Here is a 19,517-nt window from a genome sequence, read left to right as displayed (position 1 = left end):
CGTTGTGTTAGTTTCAGATGTACAGCCAGGTGATTCAATTATGCATCTACATATATTCATTCTTTTTCAGATTCTTTTCTCATATAGCGTTAGTGAAACTATTAGTTTCTTGCTTGCCTGCGGGGAGAAAGTATTTGAGCCACTGATCTGTTCGCTGAGGATGCTGACACCGCTCAAGTCTTCCTGAGTGTTGAGCTGAATCAGTGGACCTGGCAAGACGGGAGCTGACCTTTTAATAAAATGTTTAGTTTCCTAAATGTATCCCTGAAGGTGTAGGACTCCTAACAGAGCTGACTACTGGTGCTGATGTTGGCTACATACGTTGAAACAGATGTAGAGTTTACAACTTGAATTATAAAAATACGAAAAGAGTATTATGTATATACAGGTATGCGTATATATGCATATGCACACTTCAGAATACTGTGTTCGCATTTCTGACAAGTGTTTATTCACTAGCAACAGATTTATGGTTTTTGGCTCTCACCAAGAACGCTGAGAGTTATAGGAATTTCCCAAGTACTGCACATAATTGAACTAATGAGCAGAGGAAATTTTTGTGGTATCATTTTTTTTCTAATCACTTAAAGATGATTTAATTTTCTAGAGCCATAAATTAGTACCTCTATGTAGGCAAATAGAATATTTTATTAGTCCAAGACTTTGTATGTGTTATTTGATAACATTAGATGATTCAAAATATGAATGCAAAAATTCACACACATTATTATTACCATATTTTATCTGTAAAGGGACAGTAGTCATAACCTTCTTAATAATGGCAAGGATCATAAGTAGTGTTTAAACTAGTTTTCCCCATGTTACATTTTGCTGTAACTTATTTTTTCAGTCTAAGTTCGCTTCCTTTTGTCCTCAGGTGTTGAGTGGGGCTTGGTGTTTCCGGACGCTAATGGGGAGTACCAGTCTCCCATTAACTTGAACTCAAGAGAAGCTCGATACGACCCCTCGCTGCTGGATGTCCGCCTCTCCCCGAATTATGTGGTCTGCCGGGACTGTGAGGTCGCCAACGATGGGCACACCATTCAGGTTATCCTGAAGTCAAAATCAGGTATTCTAGATGTTTCTGTGTGCTTCTTAAACTAGAAGTTTATATAGCTTGTGTAACCTTAAAGGTAGAACTAACCTAGCTCTGTTGTCAGGATACCTTTATAGGCTATAAAATGCATTTTGGGGGAATAATTTTCTGAAACATTTTTGGAAGGATGGAAGGATGAAATTATGAAGGTGTCAGTTGGTTGTTCCATGTTGTGTGACGTTACTGGAACAACTCTAGTTGGTCAAATTCCAACCCTGTGGAATTTGAGCAAAAGTATACACAAGCGTACCGATCTGCATTTTGTCCTAAAGTGTCGATTGGCTTAACAGTATGTTCTAGATTGGTCGGTCTTAACAGTTTGCCTGCTGTATTTGTAGTAACCATTTTCCTTGGGACTGTTTGAGCAAAAAAGGTAACTAACTCCATCTCCTTTTACACTTACTTGGAAATTTTAGTTAGAGTGTTTAACTGGCATGAATTGATAGGGTTGGATTTTTATTTTTAAGAAAAATTCACAAGCTAACTTCCACTTAATTCATTACCGTTTATTTTATTGAAATGTATAATTAACTGAAAAAAAGATTCTTGGGAGTACGTTGTCATAACATTTAAAGAGATTTCCCTTCATTTAAACTAAATTACTATTTTATGTTGATCTGCATATTTCTGTATATTTGTCATGACAGTGCTTGCAGTCTATTTGGTGTACTGAGAAAATAAACTTTCCATTTTAACCAAACAAAAAAATAAATCATGTAGATAATTATAATTCTCTGTGTTACTGCCTTGTAAAACTAAAGATTAGGATTTATTGACATAATCTGACATTCAAGATAGACTTTTCAAATTAATTTTCTCTGCTAAATTAATATGACAAGAAGAATTTTAATTAATAGCAATCAAAAACAGCCTCTAAACTCAGCAAAAGATTTAAATGGCAAACAAAGCTCTTACTTTTACTCATTTATTTTTTAACTCTCTTCCTCCCCTCTGAACCTATTTGAGATGGATCTGAAATGTTTTTTAGAAAAGCTGTTGGGTAATTACTAAGGAAATTGGCTTTTGGCTTAAATGTAGGAGAGAGGAGAGTGGAATATTTTAAAATTAGCATTAATATCTTGCTTTTCATAGTGAATAATAACTCTATTTCCCTCTTGGAAAGAATGTAAAATTAGGAATACGTTGAAATACTAGGAAGCATTTGATAAACAGAGATCAGCTGTACTCAAATTAATTCTGAATCGATAAATTTGATATTTCAAGCCGTAAAATCTTTGGTTTTTTATTAGGTAGGGCAGGTATTGATTTCCAACTATGGATATTTTATTCATTGTGAATGTTCCTGAGCTTTAATTTAGAGTCTTCCCAGCTGTTCTGAGTCTAGTCAAGGTATAGGCATCACCCAAAACAGAATCTAGGTGTTGTATGGATGTAGTCAAAGAGACAGCTTCAGGTGTAAATTTGAACTTAAATCAGATTTTTTGGGGGGGGTTATCTATGATGGGACATTATGTATTATTTATAAAATATATAGTAAAATTATTGTATGCTGACTGTCCTGACATAAAAAACATTTTAAGGTAATGTTGGTATTACGTTTTAAGGTTTATTGGTATGTTGACATGCTTTTTCACTTCTGGAAATAAACGTTTATATGTCTATACAACTAACTTGCATTTCACATCAAGCACCATGGTGATTGAATGTTGGTTTGTATACAAATGGATAAGAAGGTTCCTGAGGATTCATATTAATGAAAACACAGTCGTTTAGAGCATCAGTGTAAATACGGGAGCATAGAGGAATGACTGAGTCCAGATGCTGTCAGTTAAGACTGTGTGTCCATTCCTGCTCGAAGATCAAATTTACTCCATCACATTGAGTTGACCATTTTCTTCTGGTACCTTCTCAAGCCTTCTCAACCTTTTCCTTGGCCCCCTATCGCCTCCCAAAACGGAGCTGATCAAGCAGTGTTTCGACTCTCCGCCCACAGGGTCCACCCCGACCGCCGAGGAAGAGCTATCTGTATTTTCGTCTGGGTCTGATTTGACGTGCACACTCCAGACCCCTTACTTCTGACTCCTCGGAGACGTTGCTCCTTCAGATGCCCGTCTCCTTTCTGCCAGTATAATCATTTCTTCCCTTTCAGTGTTTCTCCAAGCTTTAAAAAAAAGTAACCAAAAAAATCCCATGTCTGGACCAGTTTATTTATTTGCTTCCTAGCATATATAAGTTTTTCAAAGGAATGGTCTGCAAGCCCTGAACACCCTGTATTTCATTTATTTAATTCAAGCTTTATCTTTATCAAAATAGAATGTAAACATAATTTAAATAGTTGGCTAGTACTATATTTGTCTCTGCCTCTGGTTATAACCCACCCCTCCCCACTTAAAATTGTTTGCCTTGGTTACGACCACTTTCATCTCTTAGCTGTTTTTCCTGCTGTCACTTCCACATTTCTCAATAGCATATTTATACTGTCGTGCTTTGATATTTAAGATATCTGTGAACTCCCTACGATGGACGACGAGGCTAGTTCTCTTATTACCCTCCCCCATCGTGGTTTTGCCCCCCCCATCGTCCCTGTGTACTTAAATTACAGTTGTTATTTAAATTAGCTCAGTGTTTTTATTATTATGACTGCGTAACTATCATTTCCAGCTGAGACTATATTCTGTTTCCTTTATTGAATAATGTGGGGTTCCCCCCCGCCTCTGCCCGGAGTTGGTATATTTTTGTTTCTTTGGTTTTTTGTTTATCCACCATGATTTCATTTCCAAACTCTCTGATGTCTGGCAGGCACATCTTCTCCCAGGACATTCAAAAAGCCCTTCCAGTCCTCTCATCCATCCTTCCCCTCTTCAGCCCGTCTGGACTGCCGTCGCCCACAGCTCCCTGGACCTCAGGCCTAGGAAGTCCCTTGGCTTGTCTCTGTGTCCAATTCCGTGTTTCCCGGATGATGAGACATCCTCTTTTTGAGGTTGTTCCCTCATTTCAGGGATTTGTTGGTTTATTGCCTCCTACAGTTCATCTCCCAATAACTTGCTGAGAAAAAGGGCTTGTGAAAGTCATTGTTTGCATACCTTGTGTGTCTCTCTGCTGGGTCCTTGGTGGGCCCTTTCAGTCAGGATAATTGTCTTTCATTTCTTAGAAATTTTCTTATATTATTTCATTGATAAGTTTTCTTTTTCTTTTTTTAAGTCTTTTTCTTCTACTTTCTGGTAGATTTCCTCAACTTCTATCTTTCTATTAAACTTCTAATCTCTGCTCTTGTATTTTTAATTTCTAAAAAATTGTGTTTATTCTATGAATTAAAAAAAATATGGCTGCCAGTATTTATTTCATGATTATGGGATCTTTCTTCGTTCTTTTCTGTATTGCTTTTTTTTCTATTTCCCGTATGTCTCTGTTTTATTCTGGGATCCTTCTTCTGTTTGTTTTGGTGTCTCTGTTTTATGTTGGAGATGCTTCTCAAATGTCCAGCGATCTTTGGCTCTTTGTTCATATTTAGGAATGGGTCTAAAAATTGAATCAGAGGCTCTGCACATGGGCAGGGATTGAGGTCTGGTGGATGTCACAGTAACATGATTACATAGGACCAGGCTGTGTTGTTGGAGCAGCCTTTGTAGGTTTACGGATTTCTCTGAGGGAAGGGGTGTGATGGCTCGCACCTGGCTGGCAGCATCTGGTTGTTGACTGCAGGCCAAACAGTGTAACCAGAGGGTACATCTGTTATAGTTAATGAACCTGCATTGACACCTCCTCAGCGCCCAAGTCCATAGTTTACACTAGGGTTCGCTCTTGGGGTTTTACATTCCATGAGCTTGAACAAACGTTTAATGGCACGTATCCACCATTGTAGTGTCATACAGAATGGTTTCAGTGCCCTAAAACTCCTCTGTGCTCCTGTTCTTCCTTTCCTCTCCCCAACCCTTGGCGATCACTAATCTTTATACTGTCTCCATAGCCTTGCATTTTTCACAGTGTCATATAGTTGGAATCATACATTTTATAGCCTTCCACTTGGCTTCTTTCACTTGGTAATAATGCGTTGAAGTTTCCTTGGATGCTGCTTTTTTTAAATAAAAAAATCTGTAGAATAAGCACAATTAAAATTTTTTTGCTTTGTTTATATTAAAAAAGGATACAGAATTACCAAAAAGAATTACAACGATTGTAGTGTAATTTAAATGCTTCCACTTACTAAATTAAAGCTTTTAAAATAATCCTAGCAGTATAGTTCCCACATATAATAACCCTACCTGGGGTTTTAAATTTGAGGCATGTCACGAACAGGAACCTTTCACCCCCAGTCCCCTGCTGAAAGTTCCCAAACGAAGGTCACTGATAATCTCATTCTACGATCCAATGGCCACTTTAAAATTCTCAAAATACTTTAATTCTGCTGCATTTGCAGTGGAATTTTTGGAAACTCTTTCTCCTGTTGGTCTCTATGACACGTCATAGATGTTTTTCTTAATATTGACTGCCTTTCCTTTGCCAGTTCTTCATGGCCCATTAACCTTAAATGATGGGATTTCTCAAAGTTTCTTCCTCCACCCTTTTCTCTTGTGATACGATCACCTTTCAGCAGCTCACTCACACAGACTGTATGCTGCTTTCTTCAGTGTTTTGATTTCCACTAAGGCAGCCCATGAGTTTAGGAAAGGGGCTGAATCATAGATTCACGCAGTGGGATGGGCCCCTGGAGGCCCCCAGTCCAGCCCCCATATCTCAGACGCTCTGGCAAGTGTCTGGGTGGCTTCAGCTTGAACAGCTCAGGAAAGGAAATTCATTCCTCACTGAAGAAATCCATTTTGCTTTTGAGTAATTCCCCGGATCGAAAAGTTTCTGGGATTGCCCTCATTGTTTCTATTTTGGGATTCTGGACCGACATGGAACACATAAAATTGTACTTTCACATGACATTCTTTAAAATATTGACTACCATCATCATACCATGGAGTTGCCATTTTTCCTTTCGGACATAATTAGTTCCTTCCACTGGTCCTCATATGATAGCCCTCCGTTCATTAATACATACTTATTGATCATTTACTATCAGAATTAGAGATTCACTTGTCTCTTCTCAGAGAAGTTCCTATAAATGAGGGCAACCAGGAGAGCAAAACTTGAATTCATTTATGGTTATATGTATTACTAGCTGACTTTGGGGGACTTGAATTACCTGGACAGTTGCCTTCATCTCCTTCACTTTGCTTATACAGACCCAGCTTAACTGGTCTCCTCTCCCTACTGTTAATGTTAGTGCTACACTTATGAGCTGATGATATTTATTCTTTAATATGAAATAAAGCTGTAGGTTAAAAGCTAAGGACTGTTAAAAAAATATTGATTGTTGCTTTTAAGACTTCAAATGTTAAAAAAGAACTAATTGATACTATTTTTGGAATGCTTTCTGAATACATTTGGGACTCCTTAAAAGTTAAAGTGAGGTTATAAAATCTTTAAACCTATTGAGAATGAACTTTGGGGGCCTCTGATCCTTCGGGGGACACATCAGGGACCGTTGGCGTTGGTGTCCCTGCACGTTGGAGTTGCGGCTTCAGCAGCCTCTGTCTCGTGGCCTCCCCGTCTTCGGCCGGCTGTGACAGCAGCTTTCTCAACAGCTGCGCTTGCTCTTTGCTGGTCCGCTGTCCATGTAGACCTGGGAGTAATATATATATATATTTGCTTAAAAAAAATTTATTTGTTTATTTATTTTTGGCTGCAATGGGTCTTCGTTGCTGCATGCGGACTCTCTCTAGTTGCGGCGAGCGGGGGCTACTCTTCATTGCGGTGTGCGGGCTTCTCATTGCGGTGGCTTCTCTTGTTGTGGAGCACGGGCTCTAGAGTGCAGGGTCAGTAGTTGTGGCACGCGGGCTCAGTAGTTGTGACGCACGGGCTTAGTTGCTCCGCAGCATGTGGGATCTTCCCGGACCAGGGCTCGAACCCGTGTCCCCTGCATGGGCAGGCGGATTCTTTTTTTTTTTTTTCTTTAAAATGAAGCTTTTATACAGAGCTGTACACATATGAACAAGTAGCTCTGAAGGCCAGAGAACTCCAAATTCTGGAAACTTGGAGGCTCTACAGATGATACTGGTTTCAACAAGTTACAAAATCTTAGGTAATAGCATCTACAGGCTTGGCCTTACAACTGTGTGGGAGAAACTAACTCAAGAGTAAAAGCTTCACATTCTGAAAATAAATAGTGGCGAAACACAGTCTTCCTGGATTGAGGGAAATCAAATTGAGAGAGGGACATGATTGGAAGGAAACCTCTAGAATTCTTCTAATCCCAGGTTCCTCAAATTGGTACAGATGATAGCAATCCGATAGCGCCACTAGGGCAGTCCCCTTGGGAGTAATATTTTAATCCATTTTTTTCTTTTGGCCACACCACGCAGCCTGCAGGATCTTAGTTCCCTGACCAGGGATCGAACCCATGCCCCCTGCAGTGGAAGTGTGGAGCCTTAACCACTGGACCGCCAGGGAAGTCCCAGACCTGGGAGTAATATTTTAAAATGCAAAAATATTAGCCTCCTGCTTAAAAGCTAACGATGATTCCCTCCACGATAAACTCCAGCCCCTCCACATGAGCTGCCATCCCGTCCTGATGTTCACACCTTGAGGCCTGCCTTTGGCCGTTGGGTACCTCTGACTTTATTGTCTTGGAGTACCCTCAGGCCGTTTCCCATCTCTGAGCCTTTCTGAGCCTCTTCTCTCTGCTCGGAATGTACTTTCTCACTTCTGCTGTTAGCTTACCCTTCAAGACTCTGCTTAGCTGTCTTCTCTTCCGGAAAGTCTTCCCTGACTTTCTGACCCCCCTTTGGTTTTGGCTTGGACCCTGCTGGGCGCCCTCCAAGTGCCTTGTGCATTTTCCCCTCCTGCCCCGATGCAATCACGTTTAGTTGCTTAAGCACAGAGAATGCCTTGCCAGTGCTGAGACTATATCCTTCCTTTTATACACTCAGTGGTCAGCACAGGGCTGGGCATGGAGACCATCTCAAAACGTGTGTGTTGAACTCCAATGAAATGAGGGGGAAACAGCTTTTGAACTATCTGGCAAATCTGTTTTCAGCAAAGGATTTTAGAAGCTTAAATGGATTTAGGTAAATGTATATATGTCATGTCTCTATGGGATTCCCATATTTTGCAGAAGCTTCTGAAAGGAACTCTTTTATGTCTATAAGCGTAATGGCTGTGCCTATCAAAGAAAAAGCATTAAAGACAACGGAGGTGGTAGCAATGGCATCAGTGTATACTGTATCCTTTTCACAAGTTTGTTATTCTCAGGAAATGTAGCATGTCATCAGTGTGAGTTTCATGTTTCCTTGTAATTTTATTGGACATAATGGCACCACAACTAATAAACCTGCCATATAGTGACAAAATATCACTAAGCAAAATTTGATCTTCATAAATGTAGGAAAAGTGCTCTTCTTTTGGTATGACTAGATTTCTTATAAAACAAGTAAATGGTCAAAAGGAAGAATAATGCCTTGAGAGGATGTTTCCAAATGGATAAAAGAGACCTGCTATTTATTTGTTGTCTGTAAACACAATCATTCTTGGGGGATGAACAGGTAATGCTTTTACCTGGCACCTCATAAAATTCTGAATTCAGGATTTTGTCATTTTTTATGGCTTTGCAGCGCCTTGCGATTTTAGTGTGGTTTAACTTTGGATTATTCTTCTGCAGCAAAAGTGAAAGGTACGAGAGCCAATTCCTGGCTGAAAGCTGCCCCTTTGTCACCTCTCCCTGGGGACCAGGCTTAGGCAAAATGCTTCCCTTCTTTGTGTTCATTTTCAACCCAATAGAATGTAAGACCCTGAGGATCTGGTTTCATAATTTTCTTGAAATAATGACCGTGTAATGACCAAATATCACAGTAAAAGTCTGATCTTCATAAATATATAAATTCTCATTTCATCCCAATAGGATGTAAGGTCAGTGAAGCCGGTGAATTTTGTCTGTTTTGTCAACATCAATGTATCTTTTTAAAAAATTTTATTTATTTATTTTTGGCTGTGTTGGGTCTTCGTTGCTGCGCCCAGGCTTTCTCTAGTTGCAGCGAGCGGGGACTACTCTTCATTGCAGTGTGTGGGCTTCTCATTGCAGTGGCTTCTCTTGTTGCGTAGCACGAGCTCTAGGCATGTGGGCTTCAGTAGTTGTAGCACGTGGGCTCAGTAGTTGTGGTTCACAGGCTCTAGAGCACAGGCTCAGTAGTTGTGGCACACGGGCTTAGTTGCTCGGAGGCATGTGGGATCTTCCCGGACCAGGGCTCAAACCCGTGACTCCTGCATTGGCAGGCAGATTCTTAACCACTGCGCCACCAGGGAAGCCCAACATCAATGTATGTTAAACACTGAATATGGTGCCTGCTACAGTGTAGATGATCAAAAAATATTTGTTGAAATATTTTTCAGTGGAACCCCTGTTGGCCTGGAACTTCTCTCCAGTAAGACATACATCTGTGCAGTTTGAATTTCCAGGGCATTTAAAATATCAGTTCTGTTCCCAAGGTTTAAAGAAATATTGGCCATCGGTCAGGTGGGGGGGGGGTATACGTGTGAAGCACAGATCTCTTATTGGCCCCTGAAATCACTGACAGAATCAGCTTCATCCGTTGCTATAAGGAATTACTGGTGCACTGCTCTGAAACAGTTTCAGAAACTCTGTGTGTACGTGTGTGTGTGTGTACCTGATGAAAATGTTTTGGGAAAAGATATTTTTAGTCCTCTTTCCAATCTCACATATGCTTCATTCCACAGTACTCCCCTTTCTTTTCCCTTGGCCGTGTGGAGCTAAGCCTCGTCCAAGACAAAAGCCTCAAGTCGGGTTGTAGACCCACAAGGTGAAGGGTGTTTCCATTTCAAACGGTGCAGGCTGGGGTGCAGCAAGCATGAGACTGATCTCGGGGAGATAGCAGTGAGCAGTGGCTTGAAGCGAGATCTTAGTTCCCGCCCAGGAAATGAACCTACGTAGCCTGAGTGAAAACCAGAAATCCTAGCCGCTAGTCTACCAGGGGCTAGAGGCTAGAGGCAAAGTTGCCCTGGCTCTTGCCCTGTTTGAAAAATGAATTTCTCAAGGAGGCAAAAACTGCAAAAGGAGATACAGAGTTTATTATCAGAGACACAGCACAACATGTGGGAGAGCACACGGAGAAACTGTTTATTTAAGACAGAAGCAAGGCAGAAATACACACCTGGAGAGAAAGGGTGTGGGTGTCCTCCCTAATGAGGAGAAGCGCAGTAAAGAGGTGGTTGAATCATTTACATAGGGCAGTTCTTCCGGCTCTTTGTTTGCCTTTGGCCGATTATCGTTTTTCTTTTCCCACACCTGACCTGTCCTAGGGTCCTTCCCTGATACGTGTGCGCACCTTTTTGCCAAGATGGATTCCAGCGTGGAATGGGGTAACGCCCCCTCCCTTTTTGACTCCCGAGGAGCCTTTCTGTGCATTTGCAGTTGGGGAGTTCTCCTTGACCTCAGGAGGGGTCATCTTATCTCTTTACTCCAGCAGAGCTCAGCTCCCGCCATTAACTTGGTCCTTGGAGTGTCTGGGAAAACAAAGCCCCAGTTTATTCCACTTGACAAACTCCAGCTGTCCAGTCCGGGGGCCCTGCTACCTCAAGACTCCCAAGAAGCCTTTCCCGTTTATTCTTTTTGGTTGGGAGGTGGGGCACACAGTGGGTGGACTCCAGGCCTCTTTCCCATTTTTCTTAAGACCCAGTTCGGACAGCCATGGTAAGGGAATGAGTTTGGAGGGTATTCAGAAGCTGCGACACTCTGGTTGAGATCAAAACACTTTAGACCTTCTTCAATCCACAGCATGATGGTTATTGAAGAAGATGCAGTGAGCCTGCATTGTGGTTCTGGATTCAGTAATCCCTTTTAGCCATGTATTTGCATTTTTCTTGGATTGTTCAGGAAATAGGATGAGGGGTAATACTCAAAGGAGGGGCTGCGGTTTAGAAATCTAGGCTTAAAGACCACTGTTTTCTGGGTCATGCTCACGGGTACCGAAAGCTCGGTTTCCCCGTCTCACTGTGGGCTGTGGGTCACAAGCTCGGGTTCCAGGGTCCTGGAGCTGGCTCGCTGGATGGCTGGGGCTGCTCGCGCTCAGCCCGTCTCAGCCACGTCGATGGGGTGATAACACTGACCCCTCAGAGTTGCGTCGAAACTTAAAAAAAGACCAAGCGTGAGGAACGCATTACAGTCTTGTGACATGGTGTCACCCTAAAGGCCATCACTGCACTTCCCTTTCCTCCAGAGGTGAGGGTTAAGCCCTTGAAAAATTGAAGTCCCTTTTTGCTGCTGCTGGTTTTCTTCTTTGTTGGAGCTGGAGGGAGGCTTAGCACCAAATCTGTAGGGCGCTTTCAGCGAGATCTGCGAGACGTTCGCTTGTGCCATGGCCTCATTGCTCCGTCTCTTTTCTGCCTCTGTCTTTGTTTGCCCTTTGCTCTTCCTTCTGATTGATGCCATCTGGCTGCAGGATAGGAACTTTGATGGGAGCAGTTTTAAATTCTTTCGGGGAAAAGTTATTAGATGAAGAACCAACCAAACAAATAAATATGGCTGCACCAACTCCCCTTCTTCTCCTCTGAGTTTAGGGGAAGGATGGAGAACAAAGCTGATCTGCAGTGGGGCACTCAGGTTGGCCGCCGTTGCTTCCTGCACAATGGCAATCCACGTGTGAACACTAACGTCTTTCAAAGAGACCACATCTGGGGGAGAGGGTGAATTTTGTCAGCTCTTTGGCTGAAAATAACCCATAATTCTTAGCTGATACCATTTAGAATGAACAGTTTTGTTAACAGGAAAAATGCAAACAACCTTTATTTGTGTCAGAATTGGCCCTTTATAATAAACTTTATGTCAGGTTTTTCCATATGATATCAGGGAGTGTTAACTAATCAAAGTATTTTGTTGCTTCAAGACAAGATGTATTTTTTTTATCATCCTTTAGAGTGCTCTTGTTTGGGACAAAGTTCTGGGTTATCTCCAGAATTGAGACATAGAGACAGGGCTCCATAGAACTAAATTTAATATTTTAAGTATTGTTAATATTTTATTACAATTTTGTTTACATTTATGTGACACTGGATGATAGATTGCTTTTTTAAAAATGTGATTTCATTGTTGAAAAATCAAATCGGCTTAATAATAATTTGCTGCATGGATAATTTTGTTGGCTGACATCTGTTGCCTCAGTTGAAAGCCTGCTCATGTAAATGGATTATCTGTAAACAAGGTTCAATTTATTGATAGGTCTATAGCAAATTATTGGTCAGCCTGAGACTCAGACCATATTCTTGTCCCCTGATCAATGCTAAGTTTAAGTGTCGGGGAGTATAAATAGCTACTGTGTTTATTTTCTGTCAACTCCTATGCCTAAAATACACAAGAAGTTAACATATACATATCATTCCCAAGTATTTCAGAGTTTTTGAACTTTTACTGTATTAAGATGACAGTATAAATTCATCTCACAGTTGTGATTCACTCTTCATTTTGGTTATGTGAATTTATTCTGTAGAGCTCATGAGACCTTTTTGGCAAAAATATGTCCCTAGTGTTTATAGTGATGTGCCGATGAATGTGTTTGAGATGTAATTAAATAGAATTTATTTTCTTTTTTCAGTTCTCTCCGGAGGTCCATTGCCTCAAGGGCATGAATTTGAGCTGTATGAAGTCAGATTTCATTGGGGAAGAGAAAACCAGCGTGGTTCTGAGCACACAGTTAATTTCAAAGCTTTTCCCATGGAGGTAAGAAGAACAAATCAGCTTGTAAAACTTTTGCTGTTCATGTAAAGTATTCAGCGATTTACTGAAAATGGTTTCGTTTAAAAGTAGATGTGTAGCTCTTGAATGTAATCAATTTATATTAAAATAAAAAAGTGCTCCATGAAATATAAGCTTGGGGCAGCAAATGAGGCTTCCCATCAGCCTTAGTGGGCTTGGAGAATGCACATGGGCTGTTGGTTATAAAGGCAACCTATGCTATTAAGTTTCATCTTAGTATTATTACTGTTGTAAAAATTCTGCTGCCTCTGCAAATTCAGGAGGTCACTTTTGTGGATGCTATGAATAGATGATAAGCTGAAAACAAATAACTTTTGGAGAAACCTCAACAGTAATTAAAAGTCTGGTTTAACGCTTGTTAAAATTGGCAAGTTGGTTTTATTCACCTCAAGCAGTTAGAGAGTGAGAGAGAGAAAGAGTTTTAGAGAGTCATTCTTTTGTCTGAAGAATTCTCTCCCCTACTTATCTTCTTAGCCACCTCCAGCTCTTTCTTCAGTATCTAGTGAGAGTATCACTTCTTCCATGGGACTTTTTCTGAGTTCCTTCCCTAAGCAGAACTAATTTCTTCCTCTTCTGTGCTCCCAGTGCCCTTGATGGATTGCTTCTGTGACATTGATCTCATGCATTGTAACCTTTAGTGTTTAAAGAGTCCTTCTCACTGAGTGTGGGCTCCTGTTATGGACTGAAGTGTTTGTGATCCCTGCCCCCCCAGTCAAATTCATATGTTGAATCTCTACCCCCTGATGTGATGGTATTAGGAGGTGGAGCCTTTGGGAGGTGATTAGGATTAGAAGAAGTCATGAGGATGGGACCCTCATGAGTGGAATTAGTGCCCTCTTAAGAGTCCAGAGAGGGTTTGCTTCTCCCTGCTTTTTGCCGGGTGAGGATGCAGGAAGACCGCCATCTCCAAGCCAGGAAGTGTGCCCTCACCAGACACCAGATCTGTTGGCACCTTGATCTTGGACTTCCCAGCCTACAGAAGTGGGAGAAATAAATTCTGTTGTTTAAGCCTCCAGTCTATGATAATTTGTTATTGCAGCCTGAGCTAAGACAGCTCCTGAAGGAAAAGTCTCCCTTTCACTCTCCTTGTTACTCCCAACATTTAGTGCAGTGCCGGGTACATCAGAGACAACCCACATTGGTGAAATTGACAGGATGTCTCTGTTGTTCATATTTATTTCTATAAGGACTGCAGTTCTCTCCTGGGAAATAGCCCATCAGTGTCAAGTAATAGTACATTTCAGGGGCTGCCAAAACGCCAGTCTTCCTTGTCTGTCTTTCCCAACTGCACATACTTAAGTATGGAATTGCTCCTGGCGAGATACCACGTCCATACCTGCCTCATTGCCTGGAAGTCACTACTGTTTAACTTATATGAATGATACATGTACCTTAAAGAATGAAGTTAGAGAAAGTATTTCTCAGTGTTACTTTGATAATCATTAAAAAATTTCTTTTGAAAGCCCAAAATATCCCTTTCATTAAAAAAACTCAGGTCTTAAAAGTGAAATATTAGGACTTCCCTGGTGCACAGTGGTTAAGAATCCGCCTGTCAACGCAGGGGACACAGGTTCAAGCCCTGGTCCGGGAAGATCCCACATGCCGCGGAGCAACTAAGCCCCTGTGCCACAACTACTGAGCCTGCGCTCTAGAGCCCACGAGCCACAACTACTGAGCCTGTGTGCCACAAATACTGAAGCCCACGCACCTAGAGCCCATGCTCGGCAACAAAGAGAAGCCACTGCAATGAGAAGCCTGCACACCTCAACGAAGAGTAGCCCCTGCTTGACACAACTAGAGAAAGCCCGCGCGCAGCAACAAAGACCCAACGCAGCCAAAAAAAAAAAAAAGCGAAATATTAAATGTTTGCGGATGGAGGGAAACACAGTTGCAGTGTGTTGAGATGCCGAGGACAGTAAGAGGAGACAGCTTCTTTAAGGCCTTGATGGGCGATGTTGGGTCTTCAAATGTTACCTTTCTAGGGGCTTTTTTCTCAGTTCCCACAGACGTCCTATCACTTCTAGTGCCTTGAAACAATTCAGCCCTGTCTCTGTGTCACCTCTGGCTGCTGCCCTGTCCTCACCCAGTGTGAAAGGGAAGAGTTCACACCAGAACATATCGAAGAGGAGGGAGGACACAAGACAATCCCAAATAATTAAACCTGCAGGGTAGTGGCGGGCCGAGGAGGGGCAGGAAAACACTGGGCTGTCAGGGCCTCGGCCCTGCCCTCTTCTTTGGGTTTGAAAAGCTTTTTCATCTCAACCAGCCTTCAAGGATACAGTCTCATAATCAAAAATTTTGGGAGAGATGGGAGTCCTTGGGTAGGCGCCAGCTTCTGGAGGGGATTCAGTGACTTTGCCTGTGACACACAGAATTTACAGCCTTGGGAAGTTTCATGAGATTAGGCTAGTTGGTGATGTGTGCTCTTCGCCCCACAGTCGAATAGAATTTTGGACCCAACGTGCAGACTGGTCCTGCTACTTGGTGAAGTTGTAACTGCCCTCGTCCATTAAGCACAAGTAATGGTTTGTGTTGAGTGGAGATTAAATTCTGGTGGTGAGGCTTTGTTTCTGCAGAAGTATTTATACTTATGATGATGGAATTTCTGACTAATTTTTCCAAAATAGTTGATGAATAATACTTGAATTCTTTGTTATCCCAGATTATCTCTGATCCAGTCCTAGAGAAAATACTTCTGTCAGTCATCTGACGTTCGTTTAGTGCTGGATCCTGTGGAGTGCATCGGTCTTTTGGGTGCACAGAGTTTGAGGGGCATAGCTGTGAGTCAGGTGCTTTCTGTTTTGTGTTTTGTTTTAATGGAGGCTGTGAAGGGTGAGCTGGGTTTTCAGGTGGAGAGGGCTGAGCTGGTGAAGGAGAGGAGAGAGGGACTCCACGTAGAATAGTCCCGGAGGGAATGAGATGCCTAATGGGGGGGATAAGTAGGTAACTTCCCGCCATCCCCCCTGTTTTGTACTGCCATCAGGGCCGCTTGGAACCCAAGGACATAGCCAGCAGGACAGTGGAGAGCGAGGGCGCTGTTTACCCGGGATGTGATTGAAAAAAATAATTTTTTAGGACAGTTTCCATATCTTATTTACATTTTAAGACTAACTTGAATCTCCAAAAGACGCATCAATACGTATTTCCTTTTTGCTGATTTCACTTAAACTTAAATGGATGGTTTATTCAGCAGCCATCTGTAAACAAATAATTACCTTGTCTGTTACATATAAGGTGGGAATGGCTTTTAACAGAAGCTCGTCAAGCTCCCCTCTTGACTTTTTAAAATTATAAATACAGGTATAAAAGCAATGCTGAATGTATTTCTGATGCTATGAGTGGTCAGCACCCACATCACTTCAAAAATTAACACAGTTTGTGACATTAAACAATTTATTTATTCATTTATTTTCAAAAAGATTTATTTATCTAATTTATTTTTCTGGCTGCGTCGGTCTTAGTTGTGGCACACGGGATCTTCATTGAGGCGTGTGGAATCTTTTGTTGTGGCGTGTGGGCTCCTCTCTACTTGTGGCGTGTGGGTTTTCTCTCTCTAGTTGTGGCACGTGGAGTCCAGAGCATGTGGGCTCTGTAGTTTGTGGCACGCAGGCTCTAGTTGAGACACGTGAGCTCAGGAGTTGTGGCGTGTGGGCTTAGTTGCCCCGTGGCATGTGGGATCTTAGTTCCCTGACCAGGGAGCAAACCCGTGTCCCCTGCATTGTAAGGTGGATTTTTTACCACTGGACCACCAGGGAAGTCCCTAACAATTTAAACTGCAGCTCTTGTACTCAGCAAAATAGATAAAGCATGTCCTTTCTGCTTTTCCTTCTTGAGCTTTGTAGTTTTCAGAAACACACATGCTTCCACAGCTACCTGACATTTTTCGCCATGCTTTCATCTTGTAACCGAATTCTATTATGAATACTCCAGGTTTCTGCTTAAATGACAGCACCTTAACAAGAGAAAAGAGAATTGTGCTGCATTTTTCTTCCTGTTACCTGAAAACATACTGGGTTTGCATGTGTTAACTATATTCTTACAAATGTCTGGGTGATGTCTACCAGCTGGAGTTCTTAATGTGTGGGTATTTTGCATTGAGATATTTAATCAAGACAGCAAACGTGAGTAGAAGGTTGTTGATTTAAAACAAGGATGGGATCCAATCAAATTAATTCCTGTATGTTTGTCCTTCTGGCGGTTGTGGTAGCTGCATGTTTTCTTTGGACGGCATTAGATGTCTTAGCTCTTGAAGTACAACTTTAATGCTGTATGAATTTTGTGATTTCGCTAACAGCAGTATCCTTTCTGCATCCACCATATCACTAGAATTATTTATTCTATTCATGTTAATTTTGTTACAAATCTAATTAATGGAGGAACTGCCAGGTATTTAGGTTCAAATTCAACTTTCAGGCTATGTATTGTGTTTTCGTCATTTTGTATGTGGAGACCGTCATGTTCTTTGCTACTTCAAGGTAGCCTAACTGTATAACTCCTGGTAAATTATGATTAATCTTTGCACATGAATCGCTACTTTCATACTGCTATGGGGAAGTACATCCCAGGCATTTAGATTTTATGCTGGAGCAGCAAAATTTAAAAAAAAATTGGGGGATGGAGAGACCAACAGAGTGGCCAAGTTTTATTTTTTTCAAGTAACGTTATAACTCTCTGCTGTCCCCATCAGTTTGTAAAGAGAAGATCTCTAATTTAATAGCTAAATGTAGGAAGGATATGGTCTCAGAATAAACACAGGCCTATACATTTTTAAAAAATTTATTTATTTTTAATTAATTAATTTATTTTGGCTGTGTTGGGTCTTTGTTGCTGCGCGTGGGCTTTTCTCTAGTTGTGGCGAGCGGGGGCTACTCTTCGTTGCGGTGCGCGGGCTTCTCACTGTGGTGACTTCTCTTGTTGCAGAGCACAGGTTCTAGGCTCATGGGCTTCTTGTGGCATGCGGGCTCAGTAGTTGTGGCACACAGGCTTAGTTGCTCCGTGGCATGTGGGATCTTCCCCATCCAGGGCTCGCACCCGTGTCCCCTGCATTGGCAGGCGGATTCTTAACCACTGTGCCACCAGGGGAGTCCCTAGGCCTATGCATTGAATAGATTGAGCTTTTAACAAACTCCCTACATTATTTCTATTTGTCTCGTTTCACTCCAGATGCATGATAGTTTTATTAGGATGGGCACTGATCCTGCCCACACACCAGCTGGAGACCGTGTATGGCAGGTTTGACTTTCTTGCCCTTTGGGCCTAGAAGTTTACAATTTGAGAGTGAATTATCAAGACAGAGCACAGCATATTGTAGGGCAGACTCTTATCTTTATTTACATTGTATTTAAAGAGCAGGTCTTGCTCTGTGTACTCTGAAGGGCTCGGTGATAATTGAGCCACATGCCAGCTGTTTATGGAAAGCTGAGTGCATTAGATAGAGTTCCACTGTGCAGAGCAGGAATCTTTAATTGTGAAGAGTCCAGATCTTGGTTGCAAAATAGGCCAACAAAACAGAAGAATGTATCTCATTATAAAGTGCCAATCCTGAATATTATACCTTACCCCCTCAATGTCCTGGGTCTCCAGATGTCCTGCATTTCTTCTTTTCTTTTCAGGCAGATAGTAGTGTCTGCTATTTAAGTGTTCTTTTAGTGAAGAAGCCCTGGCTTTTGGGCTGCTGCCCCTCCAAGTGATTTGCATATTCATTTGACAGAAAGATATTTATTTTTATTTATTTGTTTTACTACTCCAAGGAGATACCAGGAAGAGTTTGCCCGGTTAATAGTGAATTGATGATCTTTTCAAGTTATTTGGTTTCCACAGGCATCCCAAGGTGAGCTTCGAGTTTGTGAACCTCTTCCAAAACAGAGACTTCCACTGCCTTTCCAAGGAAATGCGATAGGGTGAATTCAATGAGTTAAAATATCATGAGGGGGGCTTCCCTGGCGGTCCAGTGGTTAGGACTCCACGCTTCCACTGCAGGGGGCGTGGGTTTGGTCCCTGGCCAGGGAACTAGGATCCTGCATGCCGCGGGGCACGGCCAGAAAAACCCCCAGAAATGAAAACATCATGAGGGTTAGACATACAAGGCATATAAATAATTTGTTTGTAAAAAGAACTTTAGAGATCACCTAGAAAAGCTGTGTCGAACTAACTTTCCAAACTCCTGTTTAACCTCGGAGAAATCTGGGGCTCCAAAAAGTTAAGAGTCACAGAGCATCTTATAGGAAACCATCATGTATGGCCTGGATGAAAAAGAGTGTCTTTTGTTTAAATAAATATTCCATTTAAGAATTATCCTTTACTACTGGTCTTGTCTCTGGTGGTTTAGATGGAAGGAGACAACACCCCAGTCTTGGTCCCCCTCTCCGCCGCCCCTGGGAGGGCTCTTATGTCTGCATGCAGCCCCATTTAGAAGTGAGCGTGTTTTATCCTTGCTCGGAAGGGTTCTAGTGAAGCTGTGACGTTGTGCCTGGGTCTTACAGGCTATGAAGACAAAGCTCAGATGGGCTTTGTGAAGGTACCAGGGGTATGTGGTCTCGAAGGTAGAACCTTGCTGCCCCCTGAGAATTGGGGTGGATTTAACGGACCATCGAGTTCTGCCCTCTGCCCTGCCTCCCGCCCCCCAACCCACTCTGCTGAGATGCTCCGCAAGGT

At 42.0% G+C, this 19,517-nt stretch overlaps 1 protein-coding gene across 4 annotated transcripts in view; it reads left to right on the top strand.

Moving 5' to 3' along the window:
* The window catches only part of CA8 (carbonic anhydrase 8), a 132,450-nt gene that overhangs the window by 45,481 nt on the left and 67,452 nt on the right, over positions 1–19,517 (top strand). For all 4 annotated transcript variants that reach the window (XM_082433090.1, XM_082433089.1, XM_082433091.1 and 1 more), the window contains 2 exons: positions 878–1,069; positions 12,703–12,827. In XM_082433090.1, coding sequence (XP_082289216.1) covers positions 878–1,069; positions 12,703–12,827 — 317 coding nt within the window. The remainder of the gene's footprint in view (positions 1–877; positions 1,070–12,702; positions 12,828–19,517) is intronic.

This window comes from Balaenoptera physalus (assembly GCF_965194825.1).
Source record: "Balaenoptera physalus genome assembly, chromosome: 17".
NCBI classification, from domain to species: domain Eukaryota; kingdom Metazoa; phylum Chordata; class Mammalia; order Artiodactyla; family Balaenopteridae; genus Balaenoptera; species Balaenoptera physalus.
The sequence above is the reverse complement of the archived record's forward strand: the minus strand, read 5'-3'. Positions and strand labels throughout refer to the sequence as shown.